Below are 23,458 nucleotides of genomic sequence, written 5' to 3'. Positions count from 1 at the left end.
TATTCTTTATATTAATATAACATGAACTTTTAACTGAAAGTGTAAATGAAATTTGGACAATCACATGCTATGTGAGGAATAAAAAAGAAGTTAAACAGGGGAGAAATTTCTCACTTTTGCCTATGTGATTTAGGCAGTGAAATCTGCCAATATGAAAAAGAACCCAGAACCCACTAACAAGCAAGAAATATCCAGTCGTACTTCAACACCTTCTGAGGTTTCTATAACAACCACAATGCCTCATTCACTTGAATTAGAATATAACAATGTACAAGTAAACATGGCCAAATCCTGATTTGCATTCTTCCAAAATGGTGTCCAACTTTCTGAAACTGCAATTTTAACTCTCACACAAGCTTGCTGTAATATGAACAATAAAAGCATTTTGATACTCTGAGAAATGTCACCTAAAACTTATATTAGGTCACACTGTTAATCTTTCCAGAAGAGTTTGGGGTGGTAATGGGACAAACAAGCATAATTATGCATCATTTAATAAGAAATGGATAGGAAATATAACTCAATTGGGTTTTTAAGTCTAAAATTTTTTCAAATGGGCAAGATTACAAATAACTTGTTTAAATGCTAGGCAACTATAATTTTTTATATAATAATAATGATATTTCACAAAGTAAAACATGAAAAAAGTAAAAATAGTAAAGAGACTCCCAAATAAAAAAACTTTATAATAGTAATTATGGAACATGGATGTTTTAATGAATTTCATATTGCAATGTAGACACTGAACACTTAAAAACAATTACATTGATACAATAATAATGATTCCACAGAACACTTACAAATGCATACTTTTTCCTCCAAAGAAACTTGTTTTCACAGACTTAAGTAACAAATGATTTACATAATCTTCAGATTCCAAAATATGTACAAACTTTTGACTCTACAGAAACTGATGTGCAGTGATTGAGAAAAAGAATGTTGCTTCATCCAACAACAAATCTCTTATGATTTTTTTGTATCAACACACATTTTTAAGTAACCACATATTTTCCTTCCATTATTAAATGAAATCCTGGACACGTCAGCACATAATAGTGTTCCTATTTCCAAACACTATTTCAAATGAGATCCCATGTGGCTGATAACACAACTTAATTTCAGCCACATGCGCGCACGCGCACACACACACACGCACATATGAACCACTCCCCACTCCTTGAAAATAACACTTGTGGCCACAGCAGCAGTAGGATGAGATCACGTTAGAAGATGACACAGTAGTTAACAATAAGTCACATCCTGCTCCTGAGAACTCTGCTCAAGCACCATTAGGGTCTTCTGCCCTCATGAAAATGAGTGAGGAGCCTCATTTCTGGTGTTACAGGCTGGTTCCTCCAGTTAACAAGAGGTGAGCAGCTATTGGCAGTGAAGGTCACTAGTCTCCATAGAACTAGGTGGACATTATACATATATATTTTTAAAAGCTTCAAATCTTTTTCGTCTAGCAAAGACTGCATCTTAAATTTGATTTAGTTATTTGTGTACATTTTTCATGGTTTCTAACTATCATTCTAAGACATCTAGATTTTCAAACTAAAATATAAGAAACCCAAGAACACAGCCTGTGCAGCTCATCGATGCCCTTACATAAGCAGATGTGAGAGGGGATCTCTCACTGTAAGGTAAAATTAGGCCACAGTGAATATTTTGTTGCAGTACTCCATCAAGCAGAATACACTCAGGACAGCACAAGGTGGAACTTGAAATTCTAATAAACCACAGTGACCAGCCTGACTTCAGTTCTCAAAAACACTATGGTCAGACTTGTGTTCAGAACATGTTGGACTTTAAACAGTTTAGCTTAAAAACTCAAATCATTCTAAAATGTTTGTAGTTTGTTTCTTAATTATTGGTTATTCTTGGGTCATTCCTTCCTGGCTGTTAGTCATTTCAAAATTACTCTAAATGATTCGGCTATGAAGTTCCTAAGATCAGCTCCTGTAGGACCCAAGTAAAAGGTGCCAACAATGAGGTGTTCCTCACTGTTAGTAAGCTCCACCAAAGGACACCTGAGGATCCTATGTATTATACCTTGCCAAATGGCTACCTATCCATTGCCAGCTCAGGTGCCCTTCTACATTACCACAAAACAGGGGGAAACACAAGAAATTGGGGAAGGGAACTATGTCCATGAGAGTTTTAAATACTATCTTCCTGTGCCTCTCCAAGTGATTAGCCTCCAAAGGGCTTTATGTAAAGGATTAAAAATGTGAGGGGCAGTAACTGAGATGTCTCTTTATCAAAACTGTAACTCAATAAGAAACATAAACTTAACAAATATCAGATGAACAGTAATTTTTAAGAAGGCAAGGATAACAGGCTCACTCGTGCAGTAGGATTGGCACTGAGAGGTATCCCAGCTACTCAAGACAAAAGCATCTTGTTACCTATGAACTATTTGTTATGGTTATCATCCTATTAGCCTAACTGAAGAACCTTTTACCTTCAGGATACATTTGGTAGGATTGTCTTTCTTGCCTTCTAAATTTAACTCAGTATTCCAGCTATGAATCAAAAAGTGCTTTATCTAGGCAACATTAAGACTCCAAAATTTTCCAAATATTTATTTTTGAGGTAGTACTCATTTATTTGCATTATTGGCTCTCAAATACCACCAAGGAAGTGAACCCATTTAGATATATGCAAACCAATGACGTAGAAAATAAATAAGATTCTGTTTTCAGGTAGCAGGGCCTTCTTAGAAAGGTCAAGTCACATTCAATGGATAAGTCATTTGAAACTTCTAAAAACTGTTTATAACTACAGCTATAAACTAAAGTGCTTTAAATTTTGCTTAATATCTAAAATCAGTGATTAGAATCATTATATTTTAGAATTTGCTAGTATGAGACCTCAGGTGATTGAAATGATTTTCTATAAAAAGAGCAGAAACCTTTTCTTTTCAAAAGAAACTCTCTGAATGTTGCAAATTCAGGCTATTTTTACAGAACTGTAATAAAAATTAAAATTGAAATTGAATTACACAATAGGACATGCCAAAACTTCACACAGAAGTAGATATGCCATCTTTGATCATTCCCACCACTCATTAGCCAATGCAAATGCAGCTCTGTACTCCTCCCAGTACAAGGTAGATATGTATAAATTATTCCAGAAAATGTAACAGACTGTTTATGCCTCACAATAAGTACATAGGTTCACATTTAATTCACACAAATGTAATGCCCTACTGTTCATCTGTCAAATGTCAACAACTTACAAGCATTTTATGTACTGCATGGGAGGTGAGCTTCACTTCTACTGACCAGAGGATGCCAATATATACACACGAGACAAAAATAAAAAATATGATCACACATTTTTCTGTACATTTCATGCAAGCTGGGCACAATGTGAAAAGAACATATACAAAGCACCCTTCTCAGGGTGAAACTCTCACAAAAATGGCTGATTAATATGCAGAAAAGCCTGCATGAATCAAAGGTCCATGGCAAACCACCAAACTAATAAGGTGACCTTATTTTTCTTGTAACAATGCAGGAATGTTGATGTTCCAACCGATGGCTTGCCTATCAAACCCACAGGTGAACAGGTTGCAAATGGGGTGGTCTTCACTCCATGCTGAGCAACATACCATTCTTCTGTGGCCCTATTAACAAACCAAAGTTAGTGTATTATTGTTGAAACAATATGCATAAAACTTCATCCAAATTCACAACTACACCACTCAAAATTATTGAAATAAAACAAGGAGCTGAGTACACTGGTGCACGCCTGAAATCTCAGCAACTCAGGAGGCTAAGGTAGGAGGATCACAAGTTCAAAGCCAGCTCAGCAACCTAGTGAGGCCCTAAGCAACTTAGCAAGACCCCTCTCTAAATAAAATATAAAAAACATGTCTGGGGGATGTAGCTCAGTAGTTAAAGGCCCATGGGTTCAATCCTGGTACAAAAAAAAAAGGTGGAGGAGGGGATAACTCACAGGATTAGCCCAAGTAAGTAAAAAATATTTCACATTGGCAAGAAGCTTTCAAGTGATAGACTGGTAAAGCCATGATGAATAAAGGAAGTGAGACTCACATCAGAAACACTTTATGATTCTTTAAGAAAATAAGTAAGATTATAGTCAGAAAAAATAAATGATCAAATGATCAACTTGAAATTTTTAAATGAATAAATGAGGCTTATGTGTGTGTGTATGTGTTAAGTGAAATTACTCAAAGACTTCAAGTACCATTTTAACAAATAATTGATTCAGATAATAAAGAAGCTAGAAAAATACACTTAGTGACAAATAAATGGCCTTTCAGGGAGATTCCTACCATCTTCAGGAATTCTAGTTAAATATTGGGGAGATTACTGCAAAATACTTAATAATTTAGTGAATATGTATATAGATGCAAATACTTGAGATAATGCCCAATATGAGAATGTCTGAAAGCAATACCTTAGGAATCATGCGTACTTTCTAAATTAACATGATAGCTCTAATTGTTACTGTTATATCATCAATAAAATTCAAGAATTGCTATTAAGTAAAACTGTAAGAGGAGTAAGTAGGAGAAACACTCAATGGTACAAAATACTCCTCTGCAAAACATTCACACTGAAGAGAGAAATAAAAAAGTCAAAAAAAAAAAAAAAGTGTGGGAAAAAAAGACCATATAGCAAAGGATTTCAATAGCTATCTTCTATTATTTCTTTGTTAATAACCCCCCCCCCCCAAAAAAAAAGATCCGTTAACTGGCAAGAAAACCAAGCCTTTAGACAAGAACTATTTGAAGATAAATGCAAAGAGTTCATTATAGAGACACTGAAATCATGTGGTTGGCAAGTGATAACATTACCCTGGACAAGCAATTTAGCTTCCTGAGGAGTTGGGGAGTTTAGAAGTGTTTGTTAATTACTTTTTGTTAGTTACTTTAATTTCATGAAGAATTTTTCTATGATGCACACTCAAAGAATAAAAAGCTCAATAATTACCTTCAAATAGTACACTGATATTCCACTGGGAAAGGGGAGTATGGCTGAGATGCAGTAAGGACAGTTAGTTTTCAGAAACTGCATGTCACTAACAGAAATGGTGTTGCTATATTAGTGGCAAATTCCCACTTCACAATCTATTTCCATAATCACTCTTAAGACTGTAGTTTTCAAAGTGCACCTCTAGTACAGAGATGTTCTGGGGTTCAAGAACTGTTCTGTGAGATTTTAGAATGAAATGAGACTGGTATCAACAATAAGAAATCAAGAGAGGAGCAGCCAGAAGGCAGCAACAATGGGGAATGCTGTACAAACTGGCAGCAATGCTCGGAGATGTGTGCACACACAAGCACAGGCACGTGGACTGGCGGGACTGAGGAACAGATGGTTTGTTTATTTCTTTTTGCAGCACTGCGGATCGAACCCAGGGCCTTGCACACCCTACACAAGTGCTCTAACACTAAGACACATTCCCGCCATTCAAGGAATGAATTCTTAAACAGAACCAACTGGCTTTTTCCTCACACAGATATCACAATGACCTTCAGAAAAGATCAAAAGAAAAAAAAACAGTAATTGTGTTGTGGGGGCTCAATTAAACACAAAAGCTTGAATAAATGCTGCCTTCACAAGCCAGGGAGCTTTTATTTATTAACACTTATTTCTGCTACATACCAACTATATAAGAGGCACTAACCAAAGTTATCCACAGCTAAGACTTAGCCCCCAACTTCAAAGAACCTAGAACCAACCAGGTTATTATCTAAATGCAGGCTCCTAGGTGTTGCTTTAGAATATTCTGATTTCATTGGGCTGAGCTAGTATCACAAAATCTTGACTTTTACCATGCACTGCAGACAACTATGGAGGTGTTTTGATACCACACACAACTATGGAGGTGTTTTAATACCACACCCATCCCATTCCCCTATGCACATCTGAAGTCAGCGAAAAGCAATCCCTTAATTTATAAGAAAGTAACATTTAAAATGGGATTTCTGCTTCTCATGACAACCGGCCAGTGAAAGGAGTTTTTCTACTTGTAGGTAGATGCAGGGATCCCATCTCAAAAAGCTCCCGCAGTAGATAACTAACACTGTTTCTACCTGACTACAGTAACTACTTATTAATTCAAACATTTCTATTCTGTACACATTCAACTGAAAAATATATAAGACTGTGCCTTCCAATATGGCAGCCACTAATGCATACTGATGAGCTTACCAGATGTGGTTACCAAAACCAATGAACTGAACATTTGATCTTATCTAATTTTAAACCTAAAAATTTAAACTCAGGGTAATGGGAAACACTAAAGTAGGTTTAGAACAACTTGAGTATGCTATTTTTTCAACTTCAAATTTTATGAACTTGAAACAGATTGCATACTTCCAATAAAATTTAGCATCCAAAAACTTAGTAAGAAAACACAAATGTAAAACAACTCTAATGTTTTTACAATGATTGCATGTTGCAACTATATTATTTAGGGTATAATTGATTAAAGAAAATATGTTAACTTTTTCTCTCCTTTCTTTAATGTGACTATTAGAAAATTTAAAATTATATATGTGGTTCCCATTATAGTTCTACTGCTAGATAATAATGATTTAAGGTGTGAAATTCCATGTTCTCCTTTAATGTGATTTATAAACATCTTAACTGTTACCTGTCGACTGCTCCGGGGAAGCCGTGCTAGTCGCACTCCTGACATATCAAACAATCGCACTTGTCGGTTGTCATGGGGGAGGGCTATGATTTTTTGGCCAACACATACATTGATCCTGCAAAAGAGGAGACAAAAAAAAAAAGAGTTGTGTTAAAATAGTTACAACATAAACTTTTGAATTTACACATAATGATGTAGTAGGATATTGCACATTATTCACATTTCAAACTACATTAGCAAATCACAGGCACTGCCTACCTATGGCATTAGAATAGAGACCAAGGTACTTACACATAGCTGCAAGACTATACACAGACCCCATACACATATGCACAACACAGGCACACTGTACTCCACAGTAGACACAAACCCATCCAAAACTAAGATTAACCCCCTTTTAGTAAGTAAACAAAAGCCCTACAACATCTGGCCATAAATGGCCCATTCTTATTATTATAAATCTTATTATATCAACCTGACTTCATGCTGAGAAAGTTTAAGTTCATATGAAATTTGTGAATTTGCGTTAAAGGATAAATAAAATACATTTTCCCAGCTATCAAAATCATTTTTCCCAAAGCCATATCAACTAAATACTAAATCTATGTAAATAAGGCATTAAATTACAATCAATCTTACCTGTTAATGGCAGAGTCTGTGCGAATAGTTGCAATTGGGGATCTCATGTTTTTTAAATCCCAGACTTTCACTGTACGGTCATCGCTGCCTGAAACAACGTTGTCTCCCACAGTGAACACGGCAGAGGTTACAGTACTACAAGTAAAGGGTAGAGGATCAGACCCTCAGTAGTATAGGTACAGGATGCGCATCTTCCCACAGAATACAATAAACACACAGCCCTGCTTCTAGAGATGGCAAGAGGGGCAGAGAAAAGAACAGAGATATGCAGGCTTACAAAATGGTATTCTACTCTGTAACCTGCTCCTAACTCCCCCATAAGTATGTAACTTACATATTTTTTTCTTACTATAACAGAAAAATACAGTTTATTCTACCTTATTAAGGCAATGGAACAAAGAGAAGTTACTAGAAAAACATGGATTAAACAGAACCTTTCAAAATTTCTATATATTTGGGTCTGCCAGAGAATTTCTTAAAAAAAAAAAAAAAAAATTCCAACTACCAACCTCAATTTATTATAGGAATTAGAAAAAAACATTCAAGACAACTCAACGACAATTCAAAAAATAGCAAAGGATTTCAATAGATATTTTCTTAAAAAATATACAAATGGTCAAAAAGCACAAAAGATGCTTACTATCACCAATCATCAGGGAAATGCAAATCAAAAACACAATGAGCTATCAATACACATTAGGATGGCTATTATCTAAAATACAGAACCAAAAAGCAGATAATAAGCCGTTATAAATATAAAGAAATCAGAACCCTTGTGCACTTCTCCTGTGGGGATGTGAAATGGAGAACCTCCGTGGACAGCACAGTAGTTCATCAAATGATTAAACAAAGAATTAAAACCCAGCAATTCTATTTCTGGGTATATACCCAAAATAATTTAAAGCAAGTATTCAAACAATGTTCACAGAAGCACTGCCTACAATATCTAAAAAGGTTGAAATAATCCAAATGCCCAACAGCAGAGATTAAAAAAAAAAAAAGTGGTATATGCATTTACACAATATTCAGCCATAAAAAGAAGCTAAAACATGGACAAAAGTTTAAAACACATAAAGATCCCACTTATATGAAGTTTCTGGAAGAGGCAAATTAATAGAAACAGAAATTAGAAAGGAGATCATCCAGTTCTTGGAGGAAGGTGGGAATGGGGAGTTTAATGAGCCTCGAATTTCTGTTTAGAATGATGTAAAGTTTGGAAATAGCGGTATTGATTTCTCAACAATGTGAATTTATTTAATGCCAATGAACTATATACTTAAAAATGATAAAAATGTTATGTATATTTATATATTTGATCACAATTTTTTTAAGTTTGAGAAGAAAAAACATCAGAACTGCTTTCTTTGAATGTTTATATAATCAAAAAACAATAATTTTCTTTTTAACTCAAATATAAAATACATGACTGGGGGAAGGGACCGGGTTTCATGAGAACAGAGGAAGACCTGAAACGGCAAGACAAAGAAATGAAAGAATCATATGCTGAAGAGAAATATATGATTCCTGAGGAAGCTACAAAAAAGAGAAGACAAAAAATTTTTAATTTAGTGCTAAGCTATTTCATAAACTCTACTCTTGAAACGTAAAAAACACACTGTGTTCAATATAGTGCCAAGTACTTATGTTCTAACAAATGAAGCTGAATTAACAATATGAAAAGACCATGAAGACCCCCCTACTCTCTCTTGCTCTCTCTCACATACACACACACACACACACACACACATGAACAAGAGGTTATGTCATCATCTGATCACATCTTTGAAGAAACTCAATCAAAATCTTCAAAGTAAACTGTGTTTCTCTACTGGCTGAGGCTGTCTCAATCAGTGATGCTAACCAGTAATGTTAACTTTCCTCTCAAAGGAAAGTCATCCTCACCTGTTAGAAAATAGTTAAGGACTAAAATAATATAATAGCATTTGAAGAAAAAAAGGCTGAAAATTCAATCATCTCCCTGCTCACTGGCAAAGAGCAATAAGAAAATATGATAAAAATCTTACTTTTCCAGTAAACTTTGGACCAAGATAATTTGCTTATGTGTGAAAACATGATCCACTGTAATGGAAGAACACTGAAAAGGCATCCTGGATCATTTTCATTATAAGCAGATGAGTTCCCATTTTTCCATGCATCTCTTCAACAGGACTCAAAAGGATTTGCTTCTTGCCTAGTGCAGTGCCAGGTGTCCATTTTATTCAATGTGTTAATAATAAATCACCCCAGGACTCATTTACCCCAGAAGACACTGCCCAATTTCAGGCCAGAATCTGAGCTTCTCACAGAGACACAGGCCTTAGCTTTTCCACTGACTGGGATCATTCACTCTGCACAAAGCCTTAAACACATCTCAGTACTCACCAAAGCATCTAAAACTGCTCTAGAAGAGAACAAGTGTATAAATTTCTACCTATCCATGAAACAAGATGTCCTCTTATCTTCCCAGATCATTAATTTGCATGGATAAAAGCTTGATTTCTACATCCCGAATTTACATCTATCAACTGCTTAGAACTTAGTAAGTCCAATATAAATGCCAGTTGCTCCTGTCACTGAAGCTCTACTGAGAGATGTGATAGTGTGTTCTATTCAGACACCAGATAATATGAGCACTATCCAGTCACTATGCCCCCCCCATTCATGAAAACCCTCTTAGTTTCAGACATAAGATTAGGGACATAAGTGAAGTTCTAATTAAGCTCTGCTGCATTAATACAAGGTTTTTAAAAATACATCAAAGTAGCTACTAGGAATCCAGGAGTCTCAGCAATGCCTGAAAACAAACTACTACATAACGCTGAGCCCCATGAACACAAACAGAAAAATATGATGGTGATGACATTTTCACAGACTATCTGTCTTCTCCAGACAGTCTTTGCCACAGCACACATTCTACAGCCTGAATTTGCTAATTCCCCATCTTGGAACTGACACTGGGTGGGAGCCTTCTCTGGTGGGGCCTCCTGTGCTCTGCAGGGCTTGGCAGCCTCCCTACCTCCATTCAGCAAATACCATCGTGCACCACCTCCCCACATATGACAACCAGCAAACCCATTGTACTACATGTACAGGGACATAAATGAAAATACCATCCTGCACACAGCAATAAACAACAAAGGGAGAAGTGGGCAGAGATAGTAAATCTTTAAAATGAACCCATCTGAATTCTTTATTTAAAAAAACAACAATGTATGGACATGACTATAAATTAGGTCTTGCTGTTCCTTGAATGCAAAGGTAATAATAAGGTTTCAAGAGTCCCAACTACTAGTAGCGTTTGAGAAGAGGAAGGTAAAGATGCCCACTGACTGCTCTTTGGACTTACAGTCTTCAGGAGGTTTGGGCCAAGTTAAATTTCAGTTAACATTCTGCTAAATCAATGGGGGGAAGCCTCAACAAAAGATCATCTAACCCTATGTTAATGAAATGCTAAAAGACATTAGGTTTTTAATAAATCACAATCTTGACAGGTATTGTAGGGACATCAAAAGAATAAAAAAATTGGCACAGAGGCAGTAGTTTTAAAGGCACCCTTAGACCATGGGTCCCACAGGGAGGCTGGTGAGCTACAACTGCTCACTGGAAAAGCTTCAGACTCTGCCAAACTCCAGCAAAACTCATTTATCTTGTCATAGAAAGCAGCAGAGCATGTACTTCCAGCTGACAGTATGGTACCTTCTCACCACACACCACTGCCCGATCTGGAACATTCTGCTCCCTCCGTGGGTCTCAATCAACGGAAATACTGTAATGCTAGCACTCCTCATTAGGACTAACAGCTGTCTTCCTAGTCACACAGAGACACAAAACTGCTTTGCATAACAATCTGCCGAAATTTCATGGCTACGAAAAAAATATATGATGTGGAAAATGCTGGACCATGAAATGCTAATGCAGTGTTTTTCTGGCACCATGTCAAAAATTGACTATAGAATTTCCATTTCTTATTTTTTAGATGTATATTCCTACAAAATAATCTTTTGATAACTAAAGAGCAGACCAGTGTGTTCATAGAGAGCAAGCACTCCCTAACTAGAAACAAGCATATGGGCCTTTCCTTGAGGCACAGGCCTGTCGTTCAAGGTACACAGACGTCATCTTTAAAAAGACTATCTATGAAGATATCATTGGGACATTATCACTTTGGCCAGTCAACTGTTACAAATCTATTCCAGCACTGAAATACAAGTGCAGGTACCACACCTAGCTCCTCCAGTAGATGCTGACCTTCAAACAGCACTGTGTGGACTAAAAACCAAAGCTTGCTCCCATGGGCCAACCCAGAGCCCAGCTAAAGCACCTGCACAGAGCACTGCACAATGCAAGGAAGAATGAGGCACAACTGCATTCCTTATTTCACAGTACTCAGACTGCCAAATTCTTTCCTCACTATCCTTTTCCAAACTATTTATATAAAACGAAACATCCAACAGACAAAACAAGTCCTCACCCTAAAGTAGCCAGACAGCCTCACTAAACAGACATTCCTAGAATCTTGGTGCCTTTTCTGTCACATGTGCTTATCAAAGTTCAAAGAACCCACACAACACCTGTATGTTAAGAATCCAGATGCCTAACTATTGAAGTCATGTCCAAATGAAATACCTTTCTGAATATTCCTTGGTGGCTAACTCCTCTTAGGGAAAAAAAAAAAGGATGCTGAGAAAAAAAAAAAAAAAAAAAAAAACCACAATCAAAAGAAAGGTCAAACATGAATTTAAAATTGAACTGTTCCCTGGGAAAATAATGAATTCACCTAATGTGTAGCACTACCTCAATATCCTCACTTAGTTACACTACTCTCTAATCCTTCTTTCTCAGGAATAATAAGAAATTTCTAATCTAAATCACTGATAAATCTGTCCTACAGAACTGTTTTCTCAACAAATATTTACTAAGCACCTACTGTGTGATTGGTCCCCTCTGTTAGAAAACATGCATCAGAGAAGAGGGTAAAACTGCTGCCAATGAGCACTCTATTATAGCAAGGAAGACAGCAATGTTCAACCTGTTTTTAATCAACAAGCCAATAAGTAACATCACATAGAACAGAGAGTAAGGGTTAGGGCCCTTGTCTCTAGACACTGACTTGTCCCAGGGTCTGGGAAAGGTGGTTTCTTCATTTGCAAAATAAAGACATTGACCTGAAATGTTTTTCAAACTTGAGAATGGGGCAACTCTACTTGTCCAACACTGGATAACATGTGCCCAAGAGGCCTCACAGCTTGAGAACCAAGCAGGGAATAAACTCTGTCCACCATGAGAATGCCTGTCATGATATGTAATTATGTACAGTTACATATGTACTTCTGTGTGAACATGATAAATAAGCCATAACTAAACCCCCACTGACAGAGAAACAGATGCTACTGAGAAAACTGTGCTAAGGAACACTGTTTATTAAAGCAAGGTACACCTGATTCTGCTATTCACTGAAGGATAAGAAGGGAATAGTAGATTGGCACCAGAAGGCACCCATGGTTTCCACATTTAGGTGAAGCAAGCAGAGTGAAAGTTAAATGTCACCTAAAGGTTCAGAATAAGTTGTTATCACAGTCCTCCAACATAAGGCATTTCCTTAGAGTCACCCAAGGGACAGCTTACTGCTTTTCTCCTAGGATGTATAGAAGTCATGCTTTGTATATGTCTGGCCATCTGGGAACAGACTTTTGAGGAGTACTGTTATATAGAACAATCAAAAGACCTCTGTACTTTACTACTCTGGGGAGGTCACAGGTAGGTCAGTGGCCCCAATGTGCTTCAGACCCCACAGAAAATCAGACTGCTTACAAAAACTACTAGAAAAACTACCCCTCAACCTGGAAAAAGAAATACACCTCCATTCACAAACCATCAGCTTCAGATTGTTATAGTAATGGGAGAGGGTTTGACTGGACGGGAAAATGGTTTTTACTGCTTAATTTCATCAAGTAGTGGCAAATATACTCCTTCTAAACTATTGTAACATATGATTCATCAAGGTCAATCAACCCTCTAAATTCTGCCAACTTTCTTCTCTGTCATCTTCTGCATTAAGACAGGTGCCCACCAGCACTAACAGGAAGGGAAAGGGAGTCATGGTACACTATATTCTTACCAAAAGGTTCCTGAGCCTGGCCCATATTTAGATCAGATTCCAAGGTCAACTTAATAGTTGTAGACAATCACCACAGTCACACCCAGCAAATATCGTCAGTGTCCTCAGGACTGCTCCATTTCATTTGAGTCCCTTGGGAAAATCTGGACCTAACTTAGCCAACTCTGCATACTCCACGCTTGCCCCTGCAGAACTGCCCACAGCCTTGCTCTGAGCTCCAGGCCCTGTACCAGGTCCCATGCTGCCCACAGTTCTCAATGCCTACATGACACCTGCTCTTTCATCTTTCACCTGAGGACACTTCCAACCTCCAGAAAAATAAAAACAAAACACTGCAGGCAGCAGAGATTTACATCCACCATCACCTGCACAAATATTTCCCCTAGCTCTCTCTGTCCTTTGACCAAGGTCGATAGTCAGGATGACTATCTCCTCTCTTCTCTCCCACCACCAAGCACTCACCTCCACTGAATCCTTCCCACACCTCCTTATCTGAAAAAGAATCTTCTGGACCCTTTTCTCTAGGCCCCTCTGCAGCAAGCCTCCTCCAGAAGGCCGTGCCTGCCCAGGAGTAACTTGGCAGGGGCCACTGCTCCCATCTCAACACTAGGAAAGCTGTATGAGACCACCCATGATGCAGCCGCCTGATGGGAACTAACTAATGGGGTGACAGCTGACCTCTGGATTCCCCTCCTTCCCTAGGCTGCTGAGCTCCTCTTACCTCACTGACTATGCTTGCCCATCACATGCCAGGAGGAATTAATATTTTTGATTTGTTCTTTTTAAATGGCAACTCATGACCACATCATATTCATCAAAAAAAAAATGTTTTTCCTTAAGAAACTATAGGTATATACTAGATGTGAGATATATAGTTATATCTCACATCTATAAAAAAAAAACTATACATATATAGTTTGGGGGTTTTCTTTGTTTTTGTTTTTGTTTTTGTTTTTGGTACCAGGGATTGAACTCAGGGGCACTGGACCACTGAGCCACATCCCCAGCCCTGTTTTGTATTTTATTTAGAAACAGGGTCTCACTAAGTTGCTTAGTGCCTCGCTTTTGCTGAGGCTGGCTTTGACCTCGCAATCCTCCTGCCTCAGCCTCCTGAGTTGCTGGGATTACAGGCATGCGCCACCAGGCCCAGCTAGATGTGATATATGTTAAACCAACTCACTTATTATAAAAGGCATTGATGCAAAAACAGTACCTTAACTCATTATCCTATGTAGAATTAAAAACCTGGGACTCAATGGGTTCATTTTTTAAGTCTCCTTCAGCAATTGTTACTGGAAAAATTAGAATTCTAATTAACACCCTACAACATATGATGCCTTCTTTTTCAAATCATACAAACACATTTTGAAAAAATCTTTTTTGTTGTTAACCAAGTTGTCTTTATGAAATTGTTTATACTTGCTATTGTGGATGCCTAAAAACAAGGTTGTATGGTTGTGTCCGCTGACACTGTGGACACAATAAGAACCTCTTGGCCATTATATGAAAGGAAGTGCTCATCATAGAAATGCCAAACTCTGGTGCCTGTACTAAGTAACATAGCACTCAACTCTGCTCTCTACTCTAAGGCAGCACTCAGCTAAGCTCCATGTTTTCTGGACTAATACAGGACTCAGCTCTGTGTTCTCTAGTCTAAATAACCACACTCAGCTAAGCTCTGTGTTCTCTGAACTAAATCACACAGCACCAGCTCTATGCACTCTAACAGCACTCAACTAAGTTCTGTGTTCTCTGGACTAAGTAACACAGCACTGAACTCTGTACTTTCTTTATTTGCTCTGTTTCATGTGCTGGTGTTGTCCTCCCAGAAGTCAAAGCTATTTAAGGACACATACCATTTTTTACAACTACATGCATGTGCAGGGGCTTATACATCGATGTTTACAAATGTATGCTCTTGGATTATCTTGCAATATGACCTTGCAGAATATAGAAGGAAATTCCTAATTTACATACACTCATGTTCTTTCTTTATAAGAACGTTCTTTAGGCTTTTATTCAGGGTTAACTTTTATTTTTATATCATCTTAAAAATACCAAAAGCAGGCTGGGGTTGTGACTCAGTGGTAGAGTGCTCGCCTAGCATGCATGAGGCACTAGGCACTCAGCACCTCATAAAAATAAAATAAAGATATTATGTCCACCTAAAACTAAAAAATATATATATAAAAAATACAAAGAGCCAATTACTTAGAAAAATTAAAGATCAACAGAGAAACACCATTAGACCCTAACATGAAATTAGCAAAACTCAACAACTAACTTCTAGAGAAGCCAAAACAAAAACAAAACACAAAGCAGACACAAAACTTAATGTACAGTCTTTGGGGAACATTTAGTGTTGGCAAACAATATAACAACATACACAAGATTCCTGAAAGCATCCATATTCTCCTTTCTTTGCACACACTAACATACACAGAGTTTAGAAGAGTTAAAGTCATTTTTTTTTTTAAGTTTTGGTTCTTGGGGGATTACTGGAGAACTCAGTTATGCGGAACATCTCACTCCCCGAAGATGGCAGTTAAATGAAGTGTTACTCTGCTCTATTAACGAGTGTCAGAACCCTGCAGCTCAGATGCAAAGCAGAGAATTCAGGCAGCAGCTGAGTGTGACAAGTTGTGAAAGCAGCTGCAGATGTGACCAGGTGACAGCCTCACCTCAGCTAAGCATGGAATGCCCATCCAGTATTGGCCACACTAGACTAAAACACACACCACTATTATTACCATGTTTTTCAAAAATAAGCTAACCCTTGGGTAGGTTGCTTTTTCCCACTCTGCTGGTTCTATACAATACACAGTGGATTTCTGCCTACGCATGGAATCTGATGGAGAGACATCTATCATCTGTCTCAGTGAATCCATACTGAAGTATCTCAGAAAGTTTCTAGTCTGTGTCAATAAAATGGCTGCTGATTTTTAGGTCATCTCAGTGAAAAGGATGAATAGCTTGCAACAAAGCTGTCAGGGAGAATAATTTAAATGCACAAATTTTCTTGAAGGCTTTGTTTTTATTAGTTCCTGAACAGTCCTTCTTTAACAAGGAGTTTTAAAGGCAAGGGTGGACAGGTAAATATTAAATCTCTTTACTTTTGAAAACTATGTTATAAATTGGAAGCACTTTAAAATATATCTAGCAGGGCTGTGGCTGTGGCTCAGAGGTAGAGCACTTGCCTTGCACATGTGAGGCACTAGGTTTGATCCTCAGCACCACAAAATAAATAAATAAATAAAGGTGTTGTGTCCATCTACAACTAAGAGAGAGAGAGAGTGTGTGTGTGTGTGTGTGTGTGTGTGTGTGTATAATGACTCAGTAAATTACTGTCTATTCAAACTACAGAATAGTAAACCAAGAAGTGGGTAGCTCTGCAGAAGCTGACCAAAAAGAGGTGTCAGTGAAATCAATGATACTTGCAGAACAGTGTCCCCTCACTCCAAGAAATAATTGTGCATGCAGACTTGTGCACTGCATGCTTCCATGGCACACTCTAACAGCCCCTCAGTTGTTTCTGTAGTCACAAACTGTTCACTAATTAATACAAAAGAAACACCCTAAACACACTTGAACACAACACTGCAACATTCCGTTTCTATCAGCTACTGCCCGTTATATGCTCTATGAATCTGTGCAACCTATCTGGGCTAATAGTTAAGCTGAAAAGAAAAACAAAAGAAATAGGGCAGTACATTAGGAGTTTACGTCATTAGTCTATTAATCCTTAGTTATCCTCAGCCTTGATTTTACAATATTGACCAACTATGGCTAGGAATATATATATATATGTCTATAAACTTCCTCAAAAGAAAATTACTTTTGCTGGGCACAGTGGCATAGTGGCATACACCCATAATCCCAGCAACTCAGGAGGCTGAGACAGGAGGATCACAAGTCCAAAACCAGCTTCAGCAACTTAGGGAGACCCTGTCTCAAAATTTAAAACAAAGGGTCGGGGCTGGGTAGCTCAGATTCACCCGAGGGCATGTACCCCAGGTTCACACCCCAGTACAAAAAAAAAATTACTTTTGCCCACCTAAATTAAAAAGAAGATAAACCACCATGCTTCAGGTAAAGGAATGCAAAACTGGGATGACGTTTTAATTCAAGGGCAGAAGATGTGGTTTTCAGGCCATTATTTTATTTCTCAAATAACTATTTCCATCCTGGGAGGCACTTCTGGAGTTACCCTTCTGTCCCCAGAAGGCAAAGCTCAGGAAATACCTGTTTTTCCTCCTCCCCCCTCCTCACAGAGGAGGGGCGTAAAACCCGTCACAAAGACTAAAACAGAATTATAAACCTAATGCACTCTTCCAAAATCTCTACCCCAGCACGATCCAAGGAAAAGTTGCCCACCTCCACATGGCCTATACACAAGGAATTCCTGTTCCTGACTGACAAAGCACAGAATTCGGTTATAGCATCTAAGTAAAAAAATGTCATTTTCCAGGCTTTTTCTCTTTTAAAGCATAAAGAAAATTGTTAATATTATGACACAAAATTCAATGTATTTTTTACATTGGTGAGCATATAACCTAGAATTTAGTATTTAGAACCAAATATCTCCCCTAGGTATCTGGCAATAAAAGCATATGAAAATGTTATATGTTCAAAACAATCATTATCATTTTCAAGCTGATTTCTTTTGTTTTATTCTGTTGAATGTGTGTTTTGTTTTCTTTAGAAGAAAGCATCAAAGTTCACATTCTGAGGACAAAGTCATAATCGTGGAAAGAAAACAAAAAAAAGAAGGAAACAAAAACCTTTGCTTTCTCTAATATTTTATCTATGTTGAGCTAATTTCAGATTTTTTCCACGCCAAAGTTTATTCATATTTGTAAATAAATACTGTCAGCCGGGTATAAACTAGAGTCATCTGCCACCCATGGAGGAAGCTTAATGACCAGTGACTACATCAACTGTCAGTTCCTTTTTATAGTAACTGAAACAAAACAAAACAAAGTAAAATGGGGAACAGGGTTGAGGTACATACAGGGAGAGGAGGGGGTAAAAAACTACCAATTTCCTACTGAAGGCAGCAATGCCAAGTTGGATCAGAGAGAGATGAAGGTAGGATCCTTCTGTTAGGAACAATCCAGATGGGCATCTCTCATATTCCTTTCAAAGGACAGCTAGGGAATTTAACCTAAAAATAAATTTTTTTTAATGCTAAGAGACTCTTGCAAACGTGTACTATCCATAATCCACACAGTGAGAGACACACTGCAGGATCTGTGTGTGGAGTCCAACTTAGTCCAAGTGTGCAAGACACAGGATAAGAGAAAGAACTGGCATGTGGAGCAGCGGCTGAGCTTACTGAATTACACTGTCAGTGAGAAAACACATCAACATATAAGGACCTAGCTCAATTCAGGTAAAAAGCACTGAATTGTAAGTTTGAGCTCTTGATGATTAAGATAGAAATATATGAGGGATTAAACTGTCAATCGGTAAAATTCCTGAGATATTCTAAAATTCTGAAACATTTCTATTATTTGTAAGAATAATACACACTACAATTTTGCATTTCTGCTATAAGACAATGTTATATAAATTGGTACACACTGGGCTAATAACACCTAGTCAAATAATAACAGCTACACAAGTAGCTAGACCAAGTAAACACTATTATGGCAGAATTCCTATTAAATGAAGAGATGTCATGAACAGAGTGAAAATAAATGAAACACATCAAAAAAGAAAAAAGCTTTAGTCCTCTCTAAAAATTTATGATAAAAGCTTTAAACAGAGCGTACATCAAGGAGCCCCATCTCTATCCAGCAAAGATAATGCAGTACAAATTTCAAGGGGACCCATTTGGCTATAGTTTTTTATCTTACACTGAAACACTGCATCTCAAGCTCTAGTTTTTTTCAAAAAGGCAGAGAAGCCACGTAAAAGTATAGGGATAACAGAGAAAATGAAAAGGGGAAAAATCTCTCTCATAGTTTCTAGAGAAATTAGATTACAAAACTGAGCTAATCATCCTGTACAGAAATTCAAATTAACTGGACAGTTAAGTCAATTATTCACATAATAAAAGACATTAGATTCTAATATATTTTGCTAGAGAATTTACACTGAGTTCCCCTAAGATAAAATTTTCAAATGAGAGCTCCATATCATGTTAATGTGAATTAAATAAAAAAAGACTTTTGTAGCCACTTACATTTAAGAAATACTACCTCTTTTTAGGCAATGATTCACTAAAATACACTTTAAATACCACTCTGCAGTGCTATACCAACAAGGACAGCACACTTCTTACTGTAGGTCTGAGTTTTAAGTTATTCAGGACAAGAACTAAGTTAAAGGACTCAAGAAAATCACCTAGAAAGCCAAAGAGTTACATATACCAGAAGGCAATGCTGTATGTAGGTCTAATAATGAACTTATAGGAAAAAAATTTCCACTTACTCATTAAGGAGACAAACACTATGCTAGATGCTAGACATGCAGGCAGGAGGTCTACTACCCTCAGGCTAGGGGGTGGGTGATAAAACATGAACACAATGTGGACTCACGGCTCTCTACAAGGATGCTGTGGACCACTGCAAAAGACCCTGAAAACAGAGGACCTGTCAGAATATTTAGGATGCTGGGAAAAGGCAGGAAATCCAGGACTTGTTTTCATAAGTCACAATTAGAACTTCACAGGTAAGCCATAAAACAGAAGACACACTGCAGACATTATTGACTATTCTTCTGCTTTTAACGAGGAATTAAATCCTCGTGTTTGTGTTTAATAAAAGCATGCCCTGGCATGGATACACATCTGTAAACATTTTTAGATAATGTATTCTATAGGCTTTGTCCTACAGGCTTAAACCTACAGAATTCATAACAGAGACAAAAATCAAAAGTTTCTAAGAAGATTCCTCATATAAACCTTGTGAAATGCATCATTTTCTGTCTTTCTAAACTTGAGGTATTTCTAGAGGCTTGCTGCTGAAATATTGAATTCAGTAAAGATGTCTACAGCTCCATCTGCTGACCAAGTCCTAAGCCTGCATGAGGAAGGCTAGAAGGCACATCAGACCAAGTACACCCAGACCCTGGAGACAGAAGAGAAAATTGAGCCTCCTAACTCCTCTCACGTACTGCCAATTCAGAAAGACCTAAAAAATTAAAACTTCCCTTATTCTGACACAGAAGGGAAATTAGTACCAAAGAAAAACCTTTCTGAAACGTGTTTTTGGATCTATATATAAATAAGACATGCTAGTTCATGTTTAAATAAGAAAAAATGCAAATAATCTATAAAATATAGAGTAACACTTATACCTATATTCTGTTTTCATTAAAACTTTCACTTATCCTCAGGGCTAAACTGAATCTAACCAAGGGTTAGATTCAGGGTTCACATGAATTACATACCATGTTAACTCTAAGCCTACTCATTACATAAAAAAAAAAAAAAAAAACCTAGATACCGTATTTATAACTCCTTCAGTTACATTACTTATATCTCTCTAAAGAAAAATGCATTATTTATCAATCAACTGTAAAAATATAGCACAATTAATATTTAAATATCACAGAAATATTCCCTATACTTCAGAATCAGGACACAAATGAGAAACAACCTATTGTTAAATACCCATAAAAGCTAAAACATGCACTTCCATTAATTCCCAGTAATACAAATATATTCTCATCTCTTTTTGCACAAAAGTAAAATTTTCAATCAAATAACGTACTGAACACAGATTGTGGTGAAACAGGCCTTTAAATAACATCATGAAGAAATGTGAAGGATGTGAAGTGATTCTATTTCAGAATCACTCTTCTAGAGTCAAACTCCACTGAAGACTCTGGCAGCCCTAGGCAGATCACCTGACTGCCTTATGCCTCAGTTTCTCTCCTTAGAGCAAGGACGATGCTAGCCAGGCCTTGGAGGGTCACCAAACCAATCTGTGAGATGTTTTCAACGCACCTGGCCAGGTACAACAAGGACTTACCAACCCTGGCCTTTCTGCACCTCTCTCTGGTCACAGTGCTCCAGTCTTCCTTGAGTCCCCTGTTTTTGCAGGTAGCAAGCACAGTAGAGGCACATGGCTGGTCCCCCTATGCTCACATCTGTTCCATCACAGGAGGAGTACAATTACCTTGTTCTTTACACATAAAACTCTCTTTGTCCCTCAACTCTCAAAACGCTGAAGAATTCCGCTTGGTCTAGAGTACAGGTTAGCAGAATCAATTCAGAGAACAACTGTTGGCACTTTTTAGTCAGGGCATCTCAATGTACTAAGACAACAATGCTCAGAGACCAGAGAGTCACATGAAAGATCGACACCCATAAATGAGTACACTAAGAGCCAATAATAAAATGACAATAAAGCATTATGGCTATCGAAATGGGGGGGCGGGGAGAGACCACAATCTAAGTTAATACTCAAAAAATAAAGTGCGAATTAATGAGTGCATGAAGAAGGGCAGAATTTGAGACATCACCTTTTTGCAATACTCCCTGTACAGAGAGGCAAAGATCATCATGGGTTTTAGACCCAGCAGGAAAAATGGCTGCTGGAAATAAGATATTTTCCTATCTCAAAGTGTAACTTCACTAACTTCAAACAGGAAAACATGCCTTCCAATGGAGAACTGTGTCAGACACCATCTTAAACAAGGGATCCAACTCAGCACCTAAGAGCAGGACACCTGTTCTGATGGGACACAAAAAGCACATGACTAGGGCTGAGAGGCACTTTGGGCAAAAAAAGGAAATCAAGAGAAAAATGCAGAACGAGGGGCATTTTTTGTACAAGAGTGTTGATTGCAATGGGCCCATTGGCACACACCTATAATCCCAGCATTTTGGGAGGCTGAGGCAGGAGAATCACAAGTTCAAGGTTAGCCTCAGCAATTTAGCAAGACCCTGTTGGAATAACTTTCAGTTCACAGCTAGTAGCTACGAGCAGCTCAAAGTGCTAGGAAAACCTACGCTTGTACAGGCCTAACAGGAACACCTGCAGGGTGGAATGCTCTGCTCTAGTAAAACCACATCCTCAGTACTTGTGGTTAGTGTTGCCACGCTACCAGACTACCAGGTCAGGAGTCTTAGAGTCAGGTGCTTCAGGGCATGAAACCCCCAACTCATAAGGCCCCCCTCTCTTTAGGGACAAAGACCCTTCCAGACTACCTTCCACTACGACAGCAATATATAGTGCTTCCTCATAGTGCAGTTACATTAGGCATAAGATGATTGGCTTATAGGTGTTAAAATGCTTATGTGTGATTGGCAGGCACGCCCTACCTGAACCCTATAACAGCTGTATGCATTCCAAAAATAAACGAGCTTGCTGAAAGTGGACTGCAGTTTCTCATCAGCCAGCTTTCTCACTAAGCTCTGGGTATCCGTGTGTTGATTTGACACTGCGTCTCTACACCACCACCACCACCACCACCACCGCCTGCAACAAGGTAGCAGAGTGACCATTGGCCAAAAGTGACCAGAATGCATACAATTTGTACAAGACCCTGTCTCAAAATAAAAACTAAAAAGGGATGAGGATGTAACTAAGTGGTTAAGTACCCCTGGATTCAATCCCTCATACCAAAAGGCAGAGAAGGTTGGGGAGAGATGGTTGCCTTGTATTCTTCACAAAAATAATTAAAAAGTCATAAGATATAACAAAAAATTTGTGTGGACAACTGCCACAGAATAAGTGGCCAAAGAACATTATATCTAACTGCAGTGAGTGAATCCTTATTAAATCCTACATCTAAAAAAAAGTATCAAAGAAAAATTAAGGGAAAGCTGGATCAATATGAAAATAATCCAGATCATTAGATGGTGTCAGAGAATTTCAGTTAATTTTCTTAAATTGATAATGTTCTGCATAGGACAACATCTTAATTCTTAAAAAGAAACATGCTTGGAGGGCTCAGCCAAAGAAAATAAGCGTATTTTATAAATATATAGTTTGTGCATGTGTGCACAAGATAGAAAGGAAAAAAAATTGGAATAAAAACAATAGGTGGCTGGGTACGGTGGCGCATGCCTGTGATCCCAGTGACTCAGGAGGCTAACACAGGTGGATTGCAAGT

The 23,458-nt window shown here is 37.8% G+C and overlaps 1 protein-coding gene across 2 annotated transcripts in view; it reads right to left on the bottom strand.

The window, feature by feature from the left end:
* Positions 1-695: 695 nt before the first annotated feature.
* Wdr37 (WD repeat domain 37) overlaps positions 696-23,458 on the bottom strand; it is a 71,133-nt gene continuing 48,370 nt past the window's right edge. For both annotated transcript variants that reach the window (XM_071619875.1, XM_027948025.2), the window contains 3 exons: positions 7,273-7,407; positions 6,634-6,748; positions 696-3,631 (listed from right to left, as the gene is read on the bottom strand). In XM_071619875.1, coding sequence (XP_071475976.1) covers positions 3,500-3,631; positions 6,634-6,748; positions 7,273-7,407 — 382 coding nt within the window. In that variant the 3' untranslated portion in view covers positions 696-3,499. The remainder of the gene's footprint in view (positions 3,632-6,633; positions 6,749-7,272; positions 7,408-23,458) is intronic.

This window comes from Marmota flaviventris, chromosome 12 (genome assembly GCF_047511675.1).
Source record: "Marmota flaviventris isolate mMarFla1 chromosome 12, mMarFla1.hap1, whole genome shotgun sequence".
NCBI classification, from domain to species: domain Eukaryota; kingdom Metazoa; phylum Chordata; class Mammalia; order Rodentia; family Sciuridae; genus Marmota; species Marmota flaviventris.
The sequence above is the reverse complement of the archived record's forward strand: the minus strand, read 5'-3'. Positions and strand labels throughout refer to the sequence as shown.